The sequence below is a fragment of the Genypterus blacodes genome, unplaced genomic scaffold, assembly GCF_046128005.1.
Source record: "Genypterus blacodes isolate CSIRO-AG114 ecotype Tasmania unplaced genomic scaffold, CSIRO-AGI_Gbla_v1 ptg000028l_1, whole genome shotgun sequence".
NCBI lineage: Eukaryota > Metazoa > Chordata > Actinopteri > Ophidiiformes > Ophidiidae > Genypterus > Genypterus blacodes.
Window position 1 is genome coordinate 2,663,410 of NW_027466841.1, and position 25,001 is coordinate 2,688,410.

At 43.6% G+C, this 25,001-nt stretch overlaps 2 protein-coding genes across 8 annotated transcripts; one reads left to right on the top strand and one right to left on the bottom strand.

Annotated features, from left to right (window-relative positions):
• Positions 1 to 303: 303 nt before the first annotated feature.
• ap2a1 (adaptor related protein complex 2 subunit alpha 1) lies at positions 304 to 16,931 on the bottom strand. 7 transcript variants are annotated; one of them, XM_076143978.1, is made up of 22 exons: positions 16,120 to 16,616; positions 13,853 to 14,064; positions 12,997 to 13,190; positions 12,441 to 12,570; positions 12,209 to 12,310; positions 11,382 to 11,641; positions 10,636 to 10,804; positions 10,068 to 10,205; positions 9,721 to 9,903; positions 9,372 to 9,469; positions 9,057 to 9,288; positions 8,284 to 8,472; positions 8,003 to 8,154; positions 6,389 to 6,451; positions 5,564 to 5,626; positions 4,598 to 4,680; positions 4,318 to 4,407; positions 3,884 to 4,007; positions 3,559 to 3,675; positions 3,395 to 3,464; positions 3,080 to 3,214; positions 304 to 2,578 (listed from the first exon to the last, which is right to left on the bottom strand). In XM_076143978.1, exons 1-22 carry the CDS (start codon positions 16,184 to 16,186, stop codon positions 2,501 to 2,503), a joined length of 2,949 nt encoding a protein of 982 aa, XP_076000093.1. In that variant the 5' UTR covers positions 16,187 to 16,616; the 3' UTR covers positions 304 to 2,500. The 7 variants fall into 7 exon arrangements, with proteins under 7 accessions (XP_076000093.1, XP_076000094.1, XP_076000095.1 ...); XM_076143979.1 differs by lacking the exon at positions 6,389 to 6,451 and having other exon boundaries at positions 16,120 to 16,615; XM_076143980.1 differs by lacking the exons at positions 5,564 to 5,626; positions 6,389 to 6,451 and having other exon boundaries at positions 16,120 to 16,615.
• Positions 16,932 to 18,508: 1,577 nt separating this feature from the next.
• On the top strand, positions 18,509 to 23,993 carry prmt1 (protein arginine methyltransferase 1). Its single transcript, XM_076144261.1, has 10 exons — positions 18,509 to 18,572; positions 20,100 to 20,195; positions 20,292 to 20,447; positions 20,541 to 20,604; positions 21,251 to 21,393; positions 21,510 to 21,597; positions 21,800 to 21,915; positions 22,074 to 22,224; positions 22,312 to 22,433; positions 22,550 to 23,993. The coding sequence occupies exons 1-10, from the start codon at positions 18,546 to 18,548 to the stop codon at positions 22,631 to 22,633; spliced, it is 1,047 nt and encodes a 348-aa protein (XP_076000376.1). The 5' UTR covers positions 18,509 to 18,545; the 3' UTR covers positions 22,634 to 23,993.
• Positions 23,994 to 25,001: the final 1,008 nt, after the last annotated feature.

Sequence of the window (25,001 nt, forward strand, 5' to 3'; positions counted from 1 at the left end):
AAGAATTTGGCACAATCCCATTACATAGAAACAGTTAACACTCACATATCAGTCTGCTCAATCTGGCAGCAGTGTGAGTGAAGCGATTATGTAAATGGAACACTATTGCCTGTGTATTAGAAATTCAGCTTCCTTTGATAGTCATCTAAATAGTAACAATTAAAAGGGTTTGGGATTGTTTAATGCCATAAACACACAATTGTATAGAACCAATGTGATTTAATAAACGCAGTATAATAAAAAGCAGTGGCGGTGATGTTGGAAGAAGTGAGCGGTGACACAGAGACGACTGGACGCACGCTGTTGGATATATGGCATAGTTTTACTTTCACATTATTCATTACAGAGTAAATCTTTAATCTAACACAGGTATTGGACACAGATACATGAGGCTGCATTACCTAGTGGATACTGCATAGACACACACACGCACGCACGCACATACACACCACTCAAAAGTGACAAAATGACTACACTTTCCACACTACAAACTTCAGGGTCCAGTGTCTGCTGTCAGACACAGGGTGTAATGTGACATGTATCAGAAATGTCTTTAGGCTTTCTTTTTTTTTTTGTTTACACACGCACACACACACACGCTCACGCACACAGTCCCCTGTAGCTGTTATAGACAAATGGGCATCTGGCATCCTGTCCTCTAAAGATAGCTGTATAGTGTGTAACAAGTGCTGCACATATCAAAATCACTTTGTTAGTGGCTGCTCTGTCGGAGGAAATGTGACGATCTGGTTCATACAGGTGCTGGTGTGGGCTTCTTAAAACACTCTATAAATCTGCCGTCCAGAGATGTACAGACCTTCAAACCAGCAAAGAAAATAAATCCATAGTCATCTTAAGCGCACACACAGCCATATATGCTCATTTCATTGGCTCTGCATTCTTCAACTCACACTTTCAAAGTCTGACTCTCCAAACCGGGTACAGCTAAGTACCAATAGAATGACAATGCATTTGTTTCTTTCTAAATGAATGGGAAATGAATGGGAAGGATTCGGAAAGGCAAAAACAGGGCGATGAACCTGACTTCACATGGACGACAGTTACATGAAATGATTCTGCATGCAGTGATTTCACTCTGGCCCCGATCGTAGCTCAGTGTGGATGCGTATCTACAGGGAAGGGAAGAGCTCTCCTCCTCACACTCGTCTAGTCTCAGCTCTGTCCCAACCGTAAAGAGATGAGGATTTCTGAGGAACGCGAGCGGGAATGTCTGGGAGAGTAGACACATTAGCAAGCACGTTCACTTACATGTCAATAACACCAACACGTCGAAAAATAGATAGGAATGAAATGGAATGATACTCGTCGTGACTTCAGTAAAGGAAGTAAAGAGTCTGGTGGAGTGAAGGGCTCATTAGGACCCAGAGCATGAAGTACACTGGCCCTTCTTACTGGGAATGCCTGGAAACACGTACCCTCATGTTTAACTTCATTTTCAGTTGCTCCACAATCCCGCAAGAAAACATTCAGACGTTACACTACCACGTGTGTGTGTGCTCATGTTTAGGGAGGGGCGGAATGCATGACTGTTCTCAATATGTTCTAAGAAATTTCCAACCAACTAAAATTATATCACTCACGTTCTCTCTCTCTCTCTCTCTCTGTCTCTCTCTGTCTCTCTGTCACATATACACAACACTACAGAGTAGTAGTGAGGACTGAGCAGAATAGAGGTCAGTGGGACACACACACACACACACACACACACACACACACAGGCAAACGCACACACGCACACATGCACCACACACGTGCACACATGTACGTACACACACAGACACAGACGCGCACTCTCACACACAAATATAGTATCATGATAAGAAACAAGTAGAAGATGACTTGAATCGGAATCTGGGACAAGAATAATGACAATAATAATATGGCCGCTGCTGAGAGTGAGCGGCGGCTGCTTTTCCCTTATTTAGGTTGCACCTTTTGTGAAGGTCTCGGCATACTATCACAGCAAAGCACGCCGGGGCTCGGCCTGCTCAGACTCCACCGCTGCTGTTGTCGCAAAACTTCCCAAAATCTCAACTTCACATCAGGGAGAGATAGTTTCCCGATTGGTTTATCTGGAGGGTTTGTCTGACCACACACTCGAAAAGGGGGAGAGAAAAAAAAGAGTCCTGCTCAATGGTTGGTGAGTTGGAGGAAGCTGAGACAAACCCACAATAAAAGTCTAAGTATTAGTGTTTGAAGCTCTTTTATTGCTTACGCTTTGTTCTGCTGTGTTTCATTGGCAATTCAATATTATGTGACTAGATTTATGTAGTCATGATTGCTCTTATACTATTTCTTGAAATGATAACATCTGCACCTATCCAAGCTGATGACCTCCATTTTTAGAGCCGGCGTCCCGTGTAGAAACCTACGTTAAGTTGTGTGTCGTGCTGCGGTAATATGCCGAGAACTTTACTGAGACTCTTTACTTTTATTTTTTTCGGGGTGGGGGTGAACTGGCTGGTACAGATCCTGGACTCTAGAATTGTTGGGCCAGCAGCTCACAGAGACGCTTGGATACAGAGTCCTTGCTGCAGCGCAGAGTGAGACGATACATCTGCAACACAAACAGGTACACACACAAACACACACACACTTAAAATAGGACAGAACTTAAGTAGGACAAATGCCCTTTTGTGTTTGGCGACGCAATACTGTAAAGCTGCAGGTGATGCGTTTCCACACACGGACAGTAACCTAGATCCCATCCACTTTGCTTGGTAACAAAGTGTAAATGCATGAAAACACATTTGCCTTGTTGCTTTGTAATGTTAGATACAGAAAACCTCTCGATTCTTCCGTCCAACTGTAGAAAAACTCATGGACATCTTACCAACATAATGCAGAATTTCTTGAAAGAAATTGTTGCAGCACAACATGTGAAGCATCGACAAAGAATTTATGTGCTTAAGTTAAACGGAAGAACTTTACAGAAATCACAAATCGACAACAATCACTCTGCTGGAAACACAGTAACCATGACGAGACAGTTTGGCTCACGTAGCAGGTTGTTTAAATGTTTAAATGTTTGTATGACAGTAAGAAGACATTTCCATACCTGTGCTTGGCCGTTGGGCTCCAGTCTCAGCAGACAGCCCACCTGCTGGCCTTTAGTCTGGATCACTCCAGCACAGACATAGTTCTCTGGGTTTGGATCAACATTGTCCAGCAGGGCTGTTCCTAGTCCCAGTAACTGCACACACACATTTAATAAATGACATGGTTCACTTTGATATATTCACACACACACATTCTAAATGACCTGGACCTGCTTATCTACCACAAAATGACAGCAAACGGAATGGAATTATGAACAGACAGCCAATGGCCAACCAACACTGGGTTCTTCAGTGCTGATGTGGTGTGGACGTACCTTCGCTTTAAGTACTTCTGTGTCCATGCTGTGATTGGCCTTGAATATTTTTTGTGCTTCTTGCTGAGGCCTGAAGAGAGTTCACAACAACAGAGGTGAGCTTTAGCAAAGAGAACCACACTCACCACACTCACCCACCCACCCACCCAGCCACACCCACGTACTGGCTGAGTTGTTTCCAGCGCTGAAAGAAGTCATTTGAGGCCATCTCAGTGGGCTGGAAGAACTTGTTGATGGTGACTGGCAACTTGAGGCTCAGGTTCTGCAGTGCACCTCCATATCTGAACAACACACCAAATCAAATCACATCACGTATCTGTGTGCATCTAAAGGACAACTCACTGGACTTGTATCATCTCATGTGATTGATAAATGTACTCTGCACACACAGCAATCCATTCTGAGCCAAAATGTTACTCCAATGTAAAGCTGACCTGAAAAGAACAGTAGCGTGCAGTCTTGGGGTAGGGTTTGGGTTTGGGAGCTTACCTGAACTTGATGTTGAGCAGTGGGGCCTCAGAGAAGTCAGTGATGCATTCAATGTTGAGGACCTGCTGAATCTGGGCTCCTCCCTCCACTAGGGGCTCCACAGGTTTGGTTTGAACATTGAGCTGTGGCCAGTTGTCAAGGCTCATTGCATAACTCAGTGGCAACCTCAACTACCTCAGCTTAAGAGTGTTCTCTAGCCAAATCTATCAGACAAATCTGATAAAAACATAGAAATACATGCAGACAAAGCCTGCTGTCAGCTATTTACTGTGTATTCTTTGGTTCATTACAAAAGCTATTTTATCATAGAGCTGTTAATCAGCATTTGAGTTCTACATTTGAATTGCCCTCCACTCATAATTGAATGGAAATGTGTTTGACTAATGTGTTAAAGTCCAGCTGAGGTTGTGGTGATATCTGCATGTTAAGGATATGAGACTGCAAATCCCCAGGACAGCTGACTGCAGTGGAGAAGCTTGCAAACTGCACTGATGTCTTATTTCCATAGAATAAGTACATTCTCCCTGAGAAAGAGACAGGAACACACACACACACACACACACAAACAGTAAGAGGTTATTCAGTTCATTCATAGATCACAGTCCCAACTTTGCAAGATCTAACATTTCTGTCGCGTCAATAGAATATTGATTCAAAGTAGCTCAGTGTAATGAAACCTTTTAGCCACAGTGTTTTGGCTCTGAGGGAACTCACCGAGGTTCTGGCGATACTCTGACTTGATTCCAATCTGTAGGAGCTGATTCTCAAATAGAACGCCATTGTTCTTGCACACAAACCTGGAGGGTGCAAGCATTTAAGAGATGAACCGTCTGTAGTGAAATGCCACTTTGGCACAGGCAGTCATATGCAGGAAAGTATGGATTTTCAGTCAAATACCATGACAACCTTGGTCTGTGGCGATGTGAGTGTGAGGGCCACAGGACACTGACAAACTGGAATTAGCCATATACATTAACAGTGTCTGTAGTTTCAAATTAAACATTTATGTGGATTCATAGAATGAAATAGGACATAAATAAACTAAAAAGTCACACGTAAGAAGACTTACAACAGCATGAATATGTAGATGTATACCGTCTACATATGACATCAATTCAAATTTCCATCACCCAAGGTCAAATCCATCTAATACTGGACAAATCACATTCAAATGTTATTCACTTTCCTTTCCAAAGTGCTTGCTCGCAGCTTCTGATCTGAGGTGGTGTGTGTGTGTGTGTGTGTGTGTGGGTGGTATATAAAGAAATAGGGATATTTAGAGCCTCCAATTTATAAACTGATTTCAGGCCGCATCTGACATTTCCATAAGAGCCACCGTGTTAGTCCTGCTTAGAAACTGGAAGCAAAGACCACAGACGGCCCAGTGAGCGCAGCAACTCATCCATTCAGGTGCAAAGAAACCCATTTGCGACAGGCACTCCACTGCTTTGTTAAGATGATTTGTGAGGTGTGTGTGTTTGTGTGTGCGTTGTTAAAAAGCCTTGTTATGGCACACCTGATAAGATAATACTATGCTGGCTAGAAGGCCCAAAACATACTTCAGTTTGTTCGAGTACTTTGTCTCACTCTTTAAGCTATTGTACATCATGTAGAGCTGCGGTGAGACAAAAACACAACAAAGCTCACACACTGAAAAGAAGAGTGAGAGGATAAGCTTACTTGTTAAGAAGCTCATCTGCCTCAGACAAAGGAGGAGCAGGATCCTCAGAGGGAGGAGCAGAGCTGAGACCACAGACAGCAGAGATGAGGAAAGGGTGGAGGGATGTAGGAGATGATAGAGCGAGCCATCCAATAGAGAGTGTGATGGGTGTTTAGTGAGGTGTTGGGAGGAGGAAGAGGGATAAGGGGATACAACGCAAAAGTGGTTAGTCAAAGCATCCAACTTCAGTTTATACAGATGATTTATCACAACGTCACACATCTGTCACATATCAGATGTTAAGAAGCACTAAAGCTGTCTACAAATACAGGTTGATGCCATTAACCTTCTCTCAGAACTGGAGCACTGCGAAAATGGTAGTGATCTGCCGTGGCGTCCATCATCGGTGCTTCCTGTGTCGAGTTTGCATGTTGCAAGTGTGTCATGTCATATAAGCCATCTGTAGAATCAAGATACTGCTAGTTGTATAAAGTTTGTTTTGTATTTGACAAGTGAGGCAAGACGACTGCTGCACATCAACACAGGACGCAACATTGGTAGTAAACACTGTGTGTAGGTGACAGCGGACTGCTACCATTAGCGCTGTGGCTCCAATTCAAAGAAACGAGTATACGACTTTAAGTTATCCATAAGATGCAGGTGCTTATGCATAAATCTCAACAGTTAATGTGTCATATTACCCTCTCACTGTAGTGAGTAGCCGGATGCAAGTATTACCAAAGTCAAAGTGAGATGGAAACTATATGGCCTCAGAAGAAACTATTATGCAGGAACCATCATTCTAGTTTTCTAGCTGACACTGTAATTCATTATCGGCCCCTTACTCCAAGTCACCAGAACCCTCCACCAATATGGGGTCAGAGGTCTCAGTGGGCGGTTCCAGATCTCTGTCAATGTCCAATCACAGCAAAGGACAGGAGACACACGTTCAAACCAAATGCGCACACACACACACACACACACGCACACACACAGAGATACACGCACACACACACACACACACACACACACATATACACACACACACACACACACACACACACACACACACGCAAGCACACAGAGAGGGATAGGAGAGAAGAGCAAAAGAGAAAAAGACGAAAGAGACAGTCACATTCACAGCAAGATAAAAAAGAATAGACAAGTATTGTGGACCTGCCAACCGTGGAGAGAGCCGTCTGTGACTCACTCAGCCATAGAAGACGCATGGAAGTGACTGAAGAACTGAACAAAAGCCAAGGCCAACTAACAACGGCACATTAGCAGACTTTGGATCCAATGATGCAAGTTTCTCCAAATTTCACACACTAGACCTTTAAATTAGCTCAAATTGCGCAACAATAGCTTGTGTGGAATTATGTTTTATGTGTTGTATACACGACACAACTGTGTGCAGACAAGGCACACAACTTCAAACTGCTCACTTGATGACCAACTAATGGAGTAGACAGAGAGAATAACTTTGTAATGCCTGAGCTTAGAATAATCTGAGCTTGAAAGTCAATCTTAAATATCACCTCAACAGAGAGCAATACATTTAAAAGTGGTATCCATAACTAGCAACTGTCAATATTTGGTCTGCAACTAGCCTTATTGATCAGCCGTTGATGTGCTCCATCTACTGCAGATGAAGGAGCCGGTCACAAAGAGTAAGATTACGGTCAAAAGCGTTGATCACATCTGATAACAGTATTGGCAATGCATCCAGGTTAGCAGGTCCATATTAGACATACATAGATAGATAGAGTCAAAGACAGAGCCAACAACGACAAACCAGCACAGACACGTCTCAGCTACTTACACAGCAGCATGAGACACATTACAGAGAACATACCCAACTGCACAATTTTAGAGAAGGAAACAAAAGAAGGAAAGAAAGTCAGAGTACTTCTCTTTCACCATTAGATTCAAGAATAAATTAGCGTTCCCTGCCGAGACGTCTTCATGGCCTGGACCAATTTATGTGAACTGGAAAGGCAGCAGTACAGTAGAAAACCAACTGGCGTGTTTGCAAACGACATTTTATATGGCTTTGGTTTAAACAGACTGGGGAATAACTGGATGTGCTGAATTGATCATGAGAGCCACAGCAGCCTCATTTCCTTCAGTCTGCCCTGTTGTTTTGATGCGAGACCCAATTACCTGCGTGCTGGCTTTTTGAAAGGATTTACAATTGTCTGTTTCCATCCCATTTCTCTTTCCTCTTCTGGTGAAAACGTTTGAGGCAGGACTTGCTGAACTCGTTGACAGTTTGGCCGAGCAAACACAACTACACAGCATATTAGCTCATCTATTTGGCACTACACAAACACACCAGTTTGTTTTGTAAAAGTGTGACTGTGCCTTTCTATTATAGTGCTGCTTCACACAGATTCACTGCTTTATGACTCTGCCTTCATGTGGATCCTACATCTGCTTATCAAGTTATGTCCTTTCACCTTAGGAAGCCATCATCGTTCACAGCCACTGAGGATGAGGCAGGCCCTGCCTCAGAGAACACATCCACCAATAAGCTGCCAGTGCTGGCGGGAGCACCGCCTGGAGCAGCTGAACGAAGCCCGAGAAGGTCTGGTGATGGTGAGGGGGTGGACTATAAAAAACAGAAAATGTACAGCAGGGGCTTTAAATTGTGATTCATCTGTCCTAGAATTCTAATAGCTGCTGGATCAAACTAAGCAGTGCCCAACTATCAATGCAGACATGAGCAGGGTCTACTCACAGCATTGGAGGCAGCCATGGCTCCTGAGTCTGGGCCACGGTCTCCTCCTCCATTCAGCTCCCCACCCTCCCGTTTATTGTCTTCCAGCTCCGTCACAGCCACGGCACCAGGCCCTTTCTTCTTCTTCAGCTTTGCAAGGATTGATGACTCTCTCTCTGGGAAAGGAGGCATCTCTTCCAGAACGGTGGCCTAAAGGGGACACAGAAAAGAGTCATACTGAAGGAACTGCAAGGTGACCACAGCAAACAGCAACGCATTGACAAGTGGTGCCAGGATTTGAGTCGGCCTTATTTAAGACCTGAATGTGCCAAAGGGGAAGTCCAAATTTCCACTGCTTTGATGGAAAATGAATGGACATCCCAACTTTACAGGTTGATTGGCATGTAAACGTGGAAATAGGATTCCAATTATACTCTCTACATCTATTTTCAACACTTTGTGTTTGAAACTTCAGTTGTGCTCCAGTTAAAAAAAGTTATCTGAGGCAAGCAGGGTTGAATGACTGCAGTGTCAAATCCTAATTCCATTCAACCTTCAACCATTGTTTACACACTCATGTCCACATGCAAACCATACCAATATTCAAATACAGAAGTAGTTTCCATCCTGTCATCACTAAATGAGGTGGTTGAATGTGGTTTGATCAACATTGGATCAGTCTCTAACTGTCCTGACGATGATATGGTTTGTTATGCTTAAAATGCCGAATTCTACCAACCAAGAGCAGACCGGTAGAGAGATGAGATTGGTGGATCAGGGTTACTAGAACTAACCAGAACATCAGTGCTGGCGATGGAAGAAAGCTTGAGGTACTCGACAGCGCGCTGCTGCAGCTCCACGTCTGAGTTGCGGATCTGGCTATCACAGCGCAGAACCTCTTGGATGGTAGCCTTGGTCTCTGGGAACAAGTTGATGAACTTGATGTAGGCTGATAGCAGCAGGGCGCGGGTCGGCACTGAGCACAGGTGGAACTTGGAGTGGAGAAGGTTGAACTGGACCAGTGGGCTAAATGACACATAACAGAATAGCTTAACAACTATCACATGTTCCCATTGTTAAACAAGTTTAGCATTCAATAGCAAACATACCTGGAGCGTGGATCACCAGCGATGAGGTTACCAAACTCTCCCAGGATGTAACCTCCAACCTTCACCATGTTCTCATGGCAGGCAGGAGCCTGCAAGGCCTGGAAAAAAACATTTATTCAACTTCACTTCATCCAAGTACAAAACACAACATGCACTGTATCATATGCAATGTGTGTATCCAAAGGAGCCATCTACAGCAGTAGCACACACATATTTATTCTTACGCACTTATGTCAATCATTCCAAATCAAAGTGAACTCCCCCAAAACATAAATTCAACCATCAAACATTTATTCAGCTGTGTTGTGAATGGGCCACAGCTGGATTTGGTATTTTCAGGCACACCTACCTCAAACACGGTCTTGGCGGCGTAACCCTGCACATCATCTCGATTGATTACAATCTGTATGACTCGATACCAGACCTCCTCACTGACATAGTCTCCAGCAATGCGGATCAGGTTGAGAATGGTGTCCACATACCAAGAATAGTCCACTGCATACTTCTCTGCCAGGATTGCCACTTTCAGAACCTGAAGGGTCAAGTCAGAAAAACTTGAGCTGGTACATTAAAAAACAAAAATTTAGATTTAGAAGATAAAACCAACCAATACAAAAAGAACAAATAAAGCAATACGTCATTGGATCATGCGTCTAATAACAGTCATTGACAAATTAAAGAAAGGAAGCAGCAAACCATCTCCTCTCTGATGGAGTAGTCCGCCGTCTCAAGGTAGCTCAGCATCTCCGCTACAATCTGCTTGGCGTTGCTGCGATCACACATGGCGTAAAGCAGGTCGGCTGCCCTCTGACGGACACTCACATCCCTCTCAGTCTGCACACACACACAACGCAATATAATTAATATGTAGGGCCAAGACAGGGATGACCTCCACTGTAACATCATATACTTGGAATTCAAGATTAAATCTATATGACGATACATAATGTTTCTGTCTGAATTTGTCTGTCAAAACAAAAAGGTGATCCGTGTTTTTGAGGGGGTTTGTCTGTCAGGGAATCAGCAGTTTCCCAAAATAACATTAGATAGTATAAATGTTGGACTGCAAAGGTTAAGTCAACCAAGGGTCCCACAGTGCACGGCCATTGGTAAAACATTTTGGAACTCTAACCTCTGATTAATGAAACACAAAAACACCACTTTCTGCTGATTTGCATGATCTGTGTTTTGGTTTGGTGTGTGTGTGTGTGTGTGTGTGTGTGTGTGTGTGTGTGTGTGTGTGTGTGTGTGTGTGTGGTGAGACCTTCAGAGCGTTGATGACAGTCTCGATGTGTGTCTTGACAGCTTCATGGGAGAACTCGGAGCTGGCTAGCGTGCACATGCTCTCCAGAGCCAGGTAGCGCAGGTTGGTCTCTCTGTGCTGCAGGAACTGGCCCAGCTGATTACAGGCACGCACCAGCAGGTTGGGCTCACTGGGGAGCACACAGGACACTTTCATTCAAATGACTTGCATATTAATATTATAGAAATAAACATGTAGGAGACAAATTTAGTGTTACTGAGGGTGTACTTCTCATTTTTGGCAGAGGCATTCTGCATCCGGTCTTTGTTCTAAGCTGGGCTAGACTGGCAACAAATAAATGTGCGACACTAATAAAGTTAACCCCTAACTGTCATAACGTGAAAAATCTTCAATCCAATAAACCAACTAGAAGACATCCAAAGAAAATCAAAGCAGTGTTTGAAGTCATTTGTTTCCTGCATGCTCTTTGTAGTAAGCCGCTATAATCTGGAAAGTCGGTGCTTGTTTAGGTTCAAGGTCAGTAAACAGGAAGAAGAAGAGAAGACTTCTGCTTGGTCATGTTTTCACTTCACTGGCTTTCATGTGGCCTGCGCTGGTCTTTTAGAGGCTGTGGGTTTAGTTGATATTACTATAGTAACGGGTGTTAATATATGTCATCTGTCAAAAATACCTTAACACATCTATAACTGTGTTTTCAGACTTGCTTGTGGGACCTAGACATGAATGCAGGATGTGTAAACACGTACCTGTCATAGTGGATGATGAGTGAGATGGCCTCAAATAGGATTGCGTTCTTGGCATTGGAGTGCTGCACCTTCTTGGACTTGGGCGGTTCCTGGGCCTTGTTGAGGATCGTCTCCAAACACTCCACTAGACGGCCTTTTACAGCACCATCTTCTGGTGGTGGATAGCACTGCAGCAGCCGCAACAACTTGCAGGACAGCCACGGTGCAGGGACAAAGTAGTAGGTGTAGTCCTGAAGGTCTGTGGAGGCTGATGACACAATCTGGAGGAGCAGCAGGGAGACATAATTCTCATGTGGCCAGTTGAAATTCGGAGAACATTAGTTCAGATGTGTTCAGCATTGCACTGTCATGACTGCCCCCCCAACTGTGATGGATAGATTACCAAGCTGTAGTGATAGCAGGTCTGTGATTTTTCTTTCTTGTTCAATAAACTAATCCATACCAACTGACTAAGGCACGCATATGTGTAACTACTGTACATCTTGTATTTTTCCTGGTTTTCATTAAGCACAGGTTAAAGTTACAGTCACTGTACAAGTCACTGCTTGTACACTCTGTCTCAACTTCTTTGGAATTGGGGTTTGTAATTTCTAATTGTTGGGTAATGGTTTGTTTGAAGAGAGCAGGATCTAAAAAGCAGGATCTAAAAGTCTCTATGTAAGTATGGTTTCCCTCTCTGTATACTGTTATTAAAAGGCTCAACAATGACTGGGAAACACACTGTTTACATTATTCTACAAAGACACAACTGAAGGACAAGGACACACAGACACACAGACACACAGACACACAGACACACACACACACACACACACACACACACACACCCTGCTGAGTCGGGACACGGCCAAGGACACGCATGTTTTAAACTCGTCTGGGTTCTTCTGGCTCAGGCAGGTGATGAGAGAGATGGCTGCCGTCACTACGCCCTGAAACACACAGACACAGATAAGTCCCTGATTGTGCCACATATTGGTCCACACTGCATGAAAGGATGAAGAAATGTCTGCATCATGTTCCTTTATTAGTGCTGGGTGGAGGTAAAAACTCTGGTCTCACCATGTGCTGATCGTTGAGGAGGTGCACCACACGGGACGTCCACTCACCCATGAGTACCAGGTCAGGAGAGGTCTTATAGAGGCGCAGCAGACACAGAGCCGCTGACTGCTTCACACTGTCCATGGTATCACTGTGACACATTACAATCCCCTTATCACACACACATCAGATGGAAAATAATTCATATGGAGATTTCAGTTTTGAATCGGTGCTTTAGGTGTAGGGAAAATATGTTTATCCCCTCTGCTCACAATGCAAGGTGGGTCCTCTCCTCTATGCTGCCACCTCAGAGTACTGTCTTGCGCCAGAACTCCCCCTACTCCCCCCTTTCCGTCTGACACCACTTCACTTCCCTCTACTCCTCCGTCACCTGGTTTTGTTTCCCTCTTTTGAATTACCTCTCCCAAGGTTTCTCCTTTTTTCCATAACCTGACTTGATTCTGTGTGATTCTTCACTTCCATAATCCTTCACTAAAACCGTGATCATATGTGATATACATTTCCGACCTTTGTATTTTACGCCACATTTAACCCTCCAATCCAAGCCCCCACTTACCCTGCGACCAGGATGCGGGGGATCTCACTGGCGAAAGCCTCCGCCATCTCGCGGCTGCCCACATTTGCAATGCAGTGCAGAGCCAGGCACATGAAGGTGGGGTTGCGGCTGGACAGGTCATTTTTGATGGCGTTGTTGATCAGTCGGATCAGCTCACTGTTGCTGTTCACCAACACCGAGATAAACAGGTAACCCTTGGTGAACAGAGATGAGAGGAGGAGGAGACCGATGAGATGGAAGAAAGAGCAGGAAAGATGAAGCCATGAACAACAACCATGTGTGGAGACAAATTGGTGCAATAAGGAAAGAGAGGCGAGAGTTAAAGGAGGGGCTAAGGGTTTGAGAAAACACTACTAATCAATAAGTGAAGTGTGGAAAATACTTAGTGATGTCATACAGAATGGACACAGAGGACAAAAACGCTAGAGTGTTCACAGGAGAGCTCCAAAGACTGTTGTGTTATCAGTTTTCTCATTGTCTTGTTTTCAAGCCAAATACTGCCAAAACATAAAACCTGACTCTGCGTAATTCCTCTTGCTCACCATTTCCTGTTCTTGTGTAAATGCACTCTCTCATTACAGCCTGAGCAATTGGTCACTGCATATGTTTCACAGAAGATTGGAATGGAAACACAGCCACAATAGCATGAATGCCCCGCCCCTCCACATCCAAAACAAAGCTGAACTTATTTTTGTAATCCTGCTAACAAACAAATGCAGAGGAAAAATGGGTCAAATATAGTAACAGAACGGCCCTATTCTAATATCTGCACGGCAATGATTAAAAAACAAAAGCGTAGAAGTGAGTAAAACCACAGACGATGCTGATAAAACTTGATCAATCGCAGAACACTTACAATCTGCTTCTCAGTGTATTTGTTGGAGCTCAGCAGGTTGACCGCCTCCATGTGTCCAAAGTCAATGTCATGGCCAAGCAGGAAGATGAAGAGCAGCTTGCAGACATACTTTTTCTTGCTGTAGCCATCCAGAGCCTTGTCTCCCTTAAATTTGGAGCGAATGTTGGCCAGCTCTTTATTGATGCGTTTGATCTCCGCCTCCTTGCTCTTGCCTGGTAGAGGGGGAGTAATAATTATCAATAAAAAAGATATTGTTCTACAAACTGTGTGGTTCATGTAGCATGGAGAACGTCTCTAGGACCTAAACATACCAAACTTCTTTAAATAAAAATACATTTTCTGGTTCTAGCTATTGGTTCGAACAAACCAACCAGCACATTTATCAGAGAAGCCACAAAGACAAAAGTGGGAATCCTCCTTTGTTGGCATTCACAGGCATGTTTACACTGAAGTCTCTACACCTATACTTTATTCAAATAGTAAACACACTGGGGTTTATTGTCTGGAAAGGCAAAGACATTTTTAGTCAATGTTTTTGGTGAATATTGGTCATTACTATTTATCATTAGGGGTTTCCTTAAAGAATAATAGCTTCCACCAAGAAAATAATGCTTTGGATTTAAATGTGTTCAAAGAAACTGTGACTGTCAACCGAAAAGGTCAATAATCTAGAGAGCATGCAAGGATACAGAGGATCCTGGAACAAACAACTGCATTTAACTGCCGGTGGAATCAGTGACAAACAGACATATGTTTATTTACTCACATCATGGCTGTTATTGTCAAATCAAACACACACACATACACACTCACCGGCCACTACATTAGGTACACCTGATCAGCTGCTTGTTAATGCAAATATCTCATCAGCCTATCACATAGCAGCAACTCAATGCATTTAGGCACGTTGACGTGGGCAAGACGACCTGCTGAAGTTCAAACCGAGCATCAGAATGCGAATGGATTTGGGAAAGGATTTAAGTGACTTTGAATGTGGCAAGTCTTTCTACTGCCCTGTATCAACGGTTCAGACTGTTGGTGGTGGTGTAACGTTGTGGGGGATATTTTCTTGAAACACTTTAGGCCCCTTAGTACCAATTGAGTACCATTTAAACACCACAGCCTACCTGAGCCTACTGTCCATCCCTTTAAGACCACACCCATCTTCTGATGGCTACTCTAGGGTAACGCCCCATGTCACAAAGCTCAAATCATCTCAAATCGGTGCCTTGAACATGACAATGAGTTCACTGTACTCCTCAGTCCCCATATCTCAATCCAATAGAGAACCTTTGGGATGTAGTGGAACGAGAGATTTCCATCACGGATGTGCAGCCGACAAATCTGCAGCAACTGGGTGATGCTATCATGTCAGGAATGTTTCCAGCACCTTGAGCGCCGTATAGAAGTAAGGCAGTTCTGAAGGCAAAAGGAGGTCCAACCCGTTACTAGCAAGGTGAACCTAATGAAGTGGCCAGTGAGTTTATATAAACAGATTTGGATGGACACTTACACAGAACTACTACCACTCTTGAGTAATCTTTTTGCAAACCATTACGGGAAGGAAACTTCCTTTGCTGACCTTTTGGAAATTGACTCACAATATGCTTAACGTTTAACATGCCTGTTACACAATCTTTCTGTTTCAACATCTATTTCACATCAAAATGCAAGCACGACTGACTGACTGACAGTGGATGGTGACTGACACCATATTGACATCTGGAGCAGTTTCATTAAAACCAACTAAATGTTCTACCTTCAATCAAAATCAAACAAAAAACAGATCAGCAATGACAATGTGCACATCTGCTATCTGACTGGAGGTTCAGTTTCACTATCTAGACTCAAGAGGCAACTGTGAACACAAGAATCTAATCTCTAGTCATGGAGGAATTGGCAGCTCTTCATAAACAGCATGAGGTCATGGCTAGAAGGTTTGGTGTGCAGACTGAACAGGCTTCTGGATCGGTTAAAGAAAACGTGTTTAGAAGAATAGCCGACACACACAGTGAAATCAACCAACCAGCACTTTGGCCATGCAGGAGCACAGAGCCTCGCTGTCTGCTGCAGCAGCGACTCATGTCAACGTTATAGAGAAATACAAACACATTATCTGTATGACAACTAATACAATTTAGACACCTGATGCCAATGACTGCACTGACAACATCTATCTTTTATCAGCGCCTAAACGAAGAACAACAAGCAACAACACCGTATATGAGACTGAACCCTGATATGAATGAAGAGAGGTTTGTACTCACAGTTTCTTATGTCCGAAATGAAAACTGCTAATCCGCGCATTCCATCTCCTTTCGACACAGCCGGCATTTTTTCAGCTTTCCGTTTTCACCTCGGCCTTATCAGGGAAAAAAAATGAGCGGATGTCGGTCAGTTTGCTCACAGTGGCCTGGAGTGGAAGGTGGCTAACTAGACGAGTAGCGGCAGCGAGCTAACGGCTGTAACTTTGTGATTTCCTGTCTTATGGGTGGCTAACTCAGATAGCATTGGCTAGATTAGCTGGGTCGAGATGGATCAGCACGGTAACTTATCCCAGTTAACTGGCTAGTTTCCGCTGGCTAAGGCGAGCTACTTCATTCAATCCTTCTCTAGCCAGGATTAGAAGCGACGTACACAACATCTAAGGTGACACTTCGATCAAATTAAAATCATCATCAACATGAAAATTCGTAAGAGAAATGCATTCAGGTATGTGCAGCAGAAAATAACGTCCTCACAAATTTACGTTCAAGTACTTCGAGTCACGCACCGTCAAAGCTAGCTTATCAGCTAGCTAGCTGGCTAGCAATATAATTCAAATACTATACATGAACAGCAGACTGTAACCTCTCAGTAAACAGCGCTTGTTGCCAATTAGCGATATGTTATAATATTCGTGTTGTGTTCAACACGCGCTCAGTGTCTCGGTGTGAGGATCTGGATCTGTATTATTGATGTCCGTTCCGTAAAATTCTCCAACCTCCACTCCGCGGCTCGGACAAGGGCTCGTGACAGCAGCGGCGTGAGCGCGCGGCAAGCCGTGCACGCGCACGCTCGAGTCGCCCATGCTGATTGGACAGCAAGATGATGGTGAAAGATGATGCTGTCTACTGCTTCAATACGACCCTTATGTCAGGGTCACTCTCCTGGACTCTGCACCCCGGCTCACCCACTCTGCACCCTGGGTCACCCACTCAGGCCAGATACATAAACGCTGTGATATATTGGGAGGAGGACCGGCGTTGACCACTGAGCGATCACACCACCATAATCATCACCATCATAATCACATAATTAAATTAATGTTGTTGTATATTTTCTTATATCTCATGTCAAATCTTGCATCATAAATGATACACAAGGAAATCCAGCATGTTGCTTCTGGCTGCCATCTTTGTTTGATTTAATTATTATGAACTGCAAAGGAGAAATGTAGAAGGGGTTTTTGCTCCCAAAGCATTCATGCAATAAAATCTTTTTGAAGTTAAATGTTGTGAGCAGTTATAATTCATTCATTGTTAAGTCACATTCATACTCAAATAACAAGAACACATTTTTTGGCACGTAGAGCTGTTAGGGATCCAGACATTATGGCCTGTTTATTCCAGATATCATAACACATACACAGCCTCTCAACATATTATTGGATTACTGTAGCACAGGACCATGTGACAGTGAGAAGCCTACCTGTGACGAATCAGCTATTAATAACCCACTATCACTAATCCATGTTCCTACATTTTGAGCAGCTCTGAGCAGAACAAGCTGACGCAGAGTAAACACATGTATATAAATAAGCAGCATCTGCTTCAGTATCCGGCAGCATGGTATGTAAAGTTAAAATCAGCCTTAAGGGGATTTCATATAATTTTCTTTTGTATTTACGTGTGTTTAAAAGTGTTCAATTCACCAGAAATTAGTGCGACTGTGTTTTAATCATGTCATTGTTATTCAGCAATACCAGTGAATCGCCAGTAGGTGTCAGTGTGGCGAGACAAGTGAGTTCTGAGGGCGCGTCACACAGAAATCACGTGCGAAAGCGCCAGCAATGAAATCTCTGTGTACAAGATGGAAGTAGACTAAACTGTGTAGCGATGTGAAACTAAAGTGATATTATTGTACGCTACAAATAAAGACACTTCAATGAGATCCATCCTAGTCTAGCCAAACTAACTGATATATGGATATTGTCATGTAATCATATTTCAGTCAGTCATTAATAAGTCAAAATTTGGGATTTATCTGGGAATTGTGTTGCCATTGAGCGTTGCATGTGACTTGTAAATTATTAGTTTGGTTTTACCTTTAGTTTTTCACACCACAAATTACAATGTACAACACTTTGATGGAGTTTATTATCCATAACTATTTTTTGGTGCACGGTTACTCACCATGTCTTGTGGTTTTGGGGTTTGGGTCACTTTTCAAAAGTTGCTAAATCTTCCAAAATAAATTTAAATCCAAAAAGCTTTATTTTTCACTTTGTAGTTCTGGATATTAAAAAGTTGCCGGAGTAGTTTGAAAAGTTTCTAAATCTAACTCTTCTTTTTAATTAATTGTAGTTGTTTGAAAGTAGCGACTTCCGTTTCATGAGCATGTCCAATCAGAGCTCTTATATAGCTGAGATGGGAGGGGCCGGGGAATCAGTTTTCCTGTTGAAGTCACACAGGCAGAATAGGACCATAGCGAAATGGCGGCGACAACCGAGGGGATGGAGGTAAAAATCACACCTATCTACAAATCTACCGTTTTACTCATTTGACCGGCAAATTAGCTTTTCAGAATTTAAGACACGCTTTGGTTTGTTTCGAGGGACTTAACCCGTTTTTGTGTGTTCGCACCACGTAGCGCAGCATCCATTTTAACACAACGACACTCGCTCTCATTCAGTCATTGTAGTATAGTGATCCGAATTCAATAATGCTGTAAAATGGTACCCGACGTAAAGTTACATTGTGTTTTTATAAAGATGGTGTTTGTATGAATACTAAGGAACAATGTTACAGCAGTGGTAGCGGTTTTAGTTGAGGCTGCTGCCGGCACAGTGACAAGGTGATGCGACCACATGGGCACTTGTTAGCTTCCTAGCTAGCTCATTATTCATCACCAGAGCATGGGCGATGCCGCCTGCTCCTTTCACCGCTCTTACTTCGCATGTGAGCGGCTTAACCAGACGCCGAGCACACGCTAGGCCTGGCAAAATACGTATTTGTTTCCATTTTAATAAATGTCTAATAGGTAGCAAGTAACGGCGCTATTTAGCCGGCCGGTTGAGCAGCATGGCACACGAAGGCCCCGGTTCTGGAAGCGACTACAGGCGGCTAAATATGAACCAAAATTAGTCCAATTAATAAGTACGTTTGTAAAATGTTAAACACAGTACCCTCTAAGTTCTAAACCACTTGTACATAAAGTAATTAAGCCCATTATTCTATGGGGTTAGAGAGATGACGAGATTTCAAATCAGATCACTTGTAATCTTGAAAATGTACAAAAATTTCTTCAGTGATGCCGCCTTTCTTGCTGTAGATTACATAACTATGCAGTCTTTTAAAATGAATAGAATTTGTCTCGTGTGGTATTTCATGAATGTGACTTTGTACAGATTGTCTGTCACTATTGTTCCCCTCACTTATTGTCGAGCTTCATTTGGCTCTTGAAGCTTTGATTTAGGCTTCATTTAGGTCCACCGAGGGTCAAACTAAAAAGTGCTATGAATTAAAGAAAAACTAGACTGTCCACCGGATGGCAGCAGAACGCAGGGCAGACAGTTTCCAGAGCGCGGGCTTATGGGTAGGCATGGTAACTAGCACACTGTAGGGGTTTCAGTGGCCTGGAGGGGGGGCGGTGTTGGGCAAAAACTAGTTCATATTTGTCTTGTAGAGCTACAGGTAGCAAGAGAGAGGCCTATGGACTCATTCATGGACACGGCTGGAGTCACCAGCTACTGGACACCAAATTGAGCACTCGAACGTCCCTTTTCCTGCTGTGCGTTTAGTTCTTGCGCACTGCAGGAAAAAAGGCACATTTTCATATTTAAAAAAAAAAACAGGGTGTTTGTTTGAAGGGTTTTGTCCCTGGTTTGGCTCGGTGCTGTGCCTGAGCCGGGGGAAAACCAGTAGTGCACATTTTGAATTTGGCAACAAGAGAAAAGACATGCCTGTACGGTGACAATTGTATATTTGGTGCATCATTGTTAAAAGTGCGTTGTCCTGATGTAGATTGTGTGTGTGTGTCTGTTAAGATCACTCAAGGGGAAAGTTCAGCCAAGCCTGCTGCTGAAGATATGACTTCCAAGGACTACTACTTTGACTCATACGCCCACTTTGGCATCCACGAGGTACACGTTTGACACAAAACTAAGTTTCTTGCACATTTGAGTAATCAATAATCCTTGCCTATTCATCACTGTTTTCCATATGTGTCATCCCTGTAGGAGATGTTGAAAGATGAAGTTCGCACCCTGACCTACCGCAATGCTATGTTCCACAACAAGCATCTGTTTAAGGACAAGGTTGTGCTGGATGTGGGCAGTGGGACAGGAATCCTCTGCATGTTTGCTGCCAGAGCTGGAGCCAAGAAAGTTATAGGAGTAAGTTCTATCTTGTATCAGAAATGGAATGGTTTTTGTCATTGCATGATTTGGGAAGGATGGTATTCAATGTCGTTGTCTCTCTGCTTATAGATTGAGTGCAGTAGTATCTCAGACTATGCTGTGAAAATTGTCAAGGCGAACAAGTTGGATGATGGTGAGTCAATTTAATTAAACTGTTTGTCGTGGTTTAGAAATGTTGAGACTGGAAATCTATGGGAAGGACTCGCTTCATTGTCTATGGAAAATATTCTAAAAAATGTGTTCCCCTACTATTAACATCAACATTGGTAATAAGCCGCACAGAGCAATTGGTTTACCTCTTTGAATTTTTTTTCCTTTATCAGTTAGTAAAGCAATAAGAGACCCTGGCACACAGGTCTTTAGTTTTTCAGTTTTCAAACACGCAAACTCAGCCTGTGTTAAAGCGAACACTGCGCCGTGTCAGACAGGGTAAGGAACCGTCCAGCAGATGGCTGACCTTCAACATAGGACAAATCGTTAAAACAAACATTAAAAGGGGCCCCTAAAGAGCGGCTGGGCTTGTATGCGGCGCGGACACCTCTGAGCCCAGGCTGAGAGGAGCTCCCTTATTTATGCAATTTGTATAACTTGCAGCCAATAAAAACTAATTTAAAACGGTGCAGCTTTCTCATGGCGGTTTGGAAGAAAACTAGTTTTAAATGATACTGAGTGCCCCTTGCTTAATGAGGAATTGTGTGTAATGTGGATCTCCCACCCTTGATTGATTGTATCTGCTGTGTGTCATGCGTCTCACGCTGAACTTTTTCCGGTGTCTCCAGTTGTGACGATCATCAAAGGCAAGGTGGAGGAAGTGACCCTCCCAGTGGAAGGCGTAGACATTATCATCTCAGAGTGGATGGGCTACTGCCTCTTCTACGAGTCGATGCTGAATACGGTCATTTACGCCAGGGACAAGTGGCTGGTACGTGTGTGAGACAGGAAACGTGCCGTAACACAGTGGCTCTCCCTCCTGGTTTGGTGCTGGGGTTTTGTTGTTGTTGTTTGTGCTGACCCGAGTCCTTGTTTGTGTTCTGACAGAAACCAGATGGGCTCATTTTCCCAGACAGAGCAACTCTCTATGTGACAGCCATTGAAGACAGGCAGTACAAGGACTACAAAATCCACTGTGAGTAGCTTGTCCCCCAACCACCTTACACTTTATAAAGGCCCATGGACTCCAAGGTGTGCAGGCCTTGGTGGTGCTGCAGTGAATAGAGCTGCTTGAATACCCTTTGTATAGGAGGAGCAGAGAGATTGAGTGTGTGACGTCTATCGCCCTGTCATTTAGCAATGTTTTCCTACCCAGCTCATGTCTATTTCTGTGTCAGGGTGGGAGAACGTGTATGGCTTTGATATGTCCTGCATCAAAGAGGTGGCCATCAAAGAACCCCTGGTGGACGTGGTGGACCCCAAGCAGCTGGTCAGCAACGCCTGTCTCATCAAGGTGGGTGGATGAATGGATTACTTGGACTGAAGAGACCAACGCAACACAAGTAGCTGTGACATACAGAAAGATGGAATTCAGCAAAAACCGAGCATGAATTGAGTCCCAGCGGTTTTGTTAGTCTGCTTTAACATGACTGATCTGGTTTTTGTATGTAGGAGGTAGACATCTACACGGTGAAGGCGGACGACCTGACCTTCACCTCACCCTTCTGCCTGCAAGTGAAGAGGAATGATTACATCCATGCTTTGGTCACCTTCTTTAACATCGAGTTCACTCGCTGTCACAAAAGGACGGGCTTCTCCACCAGTAAGTCATCAGCGTGGACACAAGAGGCCCAGCACCACTGCTCTCGTCAGACATGTCTCACGGGCTCTCTTCTGTCTCCTCCCCCAGGTCCGGAGTCTGCTTACACCCACTGGAAACAGACTGTGTTCTACCTGGATGATTACCTCACTGTGAAGACTGGAGAGGAGATCTTTGGCACAATAAGCATGAAGCCAAACGTGAAGAACAATGTAAGAGCAGGCCTGCGTCATCACACACACATACACACATTGTCCCTTATTCCACTGGACTCATATTTAGACTTTGCACCCTGAATCCTGTCTGACTTGTTTTCTCGATTTCACAGAGAGATCTGGACTTCACCGTAGACATCGATTTCAAGGGTCAGCTGTGCGAGATCTCCAAGACGTCCGAGTACAGAATGCGTTAAGAGCCTCCATCCCTGTTAGTGTGTTTAGAGGACAGAGAATGAGGTGTGAGTGGGTGTCAGATGTATGCCATCTTCATTCTCCCCTAAATCTTTTTTTAAAAACTGGCTTTTGTCCCTTGTTCAGAAGGTTTTGGTATTTAAGATGTTTTCACATATATGTGTGGTGAACACTGGTGCAATAGTCACTTAAAACACACCTTTGACTTTTTGCCTGTTTTTTTTGTTCAGCATCTTCTGAGTGTTTGTCCCTGTTTTAATCGTCCTTGTACCCATGAACCCACTGACCCAGCTTACATGTTGGATGGATCACGTGTTGGTATCATTGTTTGGCCTTCTGTATCGTCATGGATGTCCCGTGGCTGTCAGCTGTTCTTGTTGAGCAGCCACTGTATCCGTATGAACAAACATGTACTTCACGGGCCTCCCTCCCTCAATGACACCATAACCTTACAATCTGTCTCCAGCAGCGTGTTGTGGGTTGTTCGGGTGGTTGTGTGTTACACACTGTTGGCCACAACCTTAACTTTGTTATCCTGGATGATAAATCCATCATACAGAATTGTTATGGCACTTAACTTAAGCTGTTATGCCCTATCATTTCTGCATCATGGCATTGTTTTTCCCCTCTTTGGTAAGTTGTCGTCCTCTGTACTCAGTAAACTGTGCAGAGTACTCGTAATATCACAGTATTCAAACAACTTTAGCAGTCATTGCGATCAGAGTTTGTCAGCAGCCAAGAGGAAAAGGGAAATCATGAAGCAGTCTGATACTGATCAAGCATTCAAAAGTGAATTGATTAAATTTGGGGATAACTCTAAAGGTCACCCTCCAACTTCCCCCCACCAGTTAGCAGCATGTCTGAATTCAAAGCTCTGATTGGATGGAGCATTGTAGTTCAGTTTCACAGCTGTTTTCTGTTTAGCACTAGGCTTTAGGTTTTTCCCATCAATAACCCAACACTGCCTTTGTTTGATCCCCGACACCGTCAGCAGTGGGCCAGTAAACTAAAACCAGGCGTTTCTTTCTGGTTACATTGGAAACGGCAACATCCTCTCACATCGCCCTAAGCTGTGTGCCCACATTCTCTTAATTTGGATCTGATCCTCACGCTGAGCAGATTGTGTGTAGAATGTAGTGTTAAGTACATCTGAAGGAGAAGATGGCTGGATGGGACTTTGTCACTGTAACCTTGTTCAGTTGTCTACCAGCAGAAGTGTCCGATGGTTTCAGCATTTATCCTATAGCAGTGTGTCAACATCCTAGTTGACTTGTCTGAGCATACTTTGATTTTTTTCTCTCCATTTTGTACCTTTTTTTTTTTTTTTTTGCTTTTTTTTAAATAAAGTGGAAATGTTTCTTAGCTGTGTGTATTCTCACCCTGTCATTTATTGATTCATTACATTGTTTGGTCATTTCATTAAATGCCTCCCAAGAAACTGACCCATCTTGTGAATCGAGTGTAGGATGTCAAATTCAAGAAGACTAGAATCTACGTTAAGTCATTTAAACTCATCCAAAGGCACATTCTAGCATTTTATGTTGTCGACTGACATCTTGGAACACAATGCAACGACCTTAATCAATTGTGGACTTGGTTTATCCACCCACACACCCTCTGATGGATCTGGGCAAGTAGATTTGTTCTGCGTGTGTTTTCTGCTAAGTTAAACGCCCTAGATAAGAGATGAACTGATGTGACAATGAAACTTGCTGTTCCCCACCATCTGAGAATGTTGGTGTGCCTAAGCTGTCAAATTTACATGCCCTAATTTTACCCAGCCAACACTGCATAGTGATTTGTCTCATAAGGGAAAACTTCAGAACATACTGATCACCAAAGGTTCTCTAGATTTTCAACTTGGCAATATAGTTTGCATCTTAAATTCTTGGAGCTTGCGAGGTGCATGGTTGCTTTGTATTCAACTACTATATGTTGCAGAAAAGTATTGTCCTATGTAGTATTTCAGATCCAGAACAGACTAGAACTAGAACTAGTTTGTGTCCTATCCAGGTGTGTGAGTATGCATGTTGGAGAGGGGGAACATGCTGCACTCACCACAGCACTGAAGTCTGACTTTCTGGGATGGAACATCTTACCTCTCTCCTTAATTGGGAAAATCAAGGGCCAAACCGATAACTTCTATCACACTTGCCAACCATTTATCTCCTACTTTACAGATTGCCAGACCAATGACTGGAAACACCAAATGGTTTCTCTATCGCGGGCAGGCCAGGATGGGGCTGTGTGAATGTGGGGTTGCGTGACTGCTGGGGTGGGTCTGGTTTTCCGGTCGGATTTCTTCCCCCTTCTATCCTGTGCCTTGTGTCTCCGCCTTTCACTTTTGCTGCTCTTCTCCCACCACAGCAA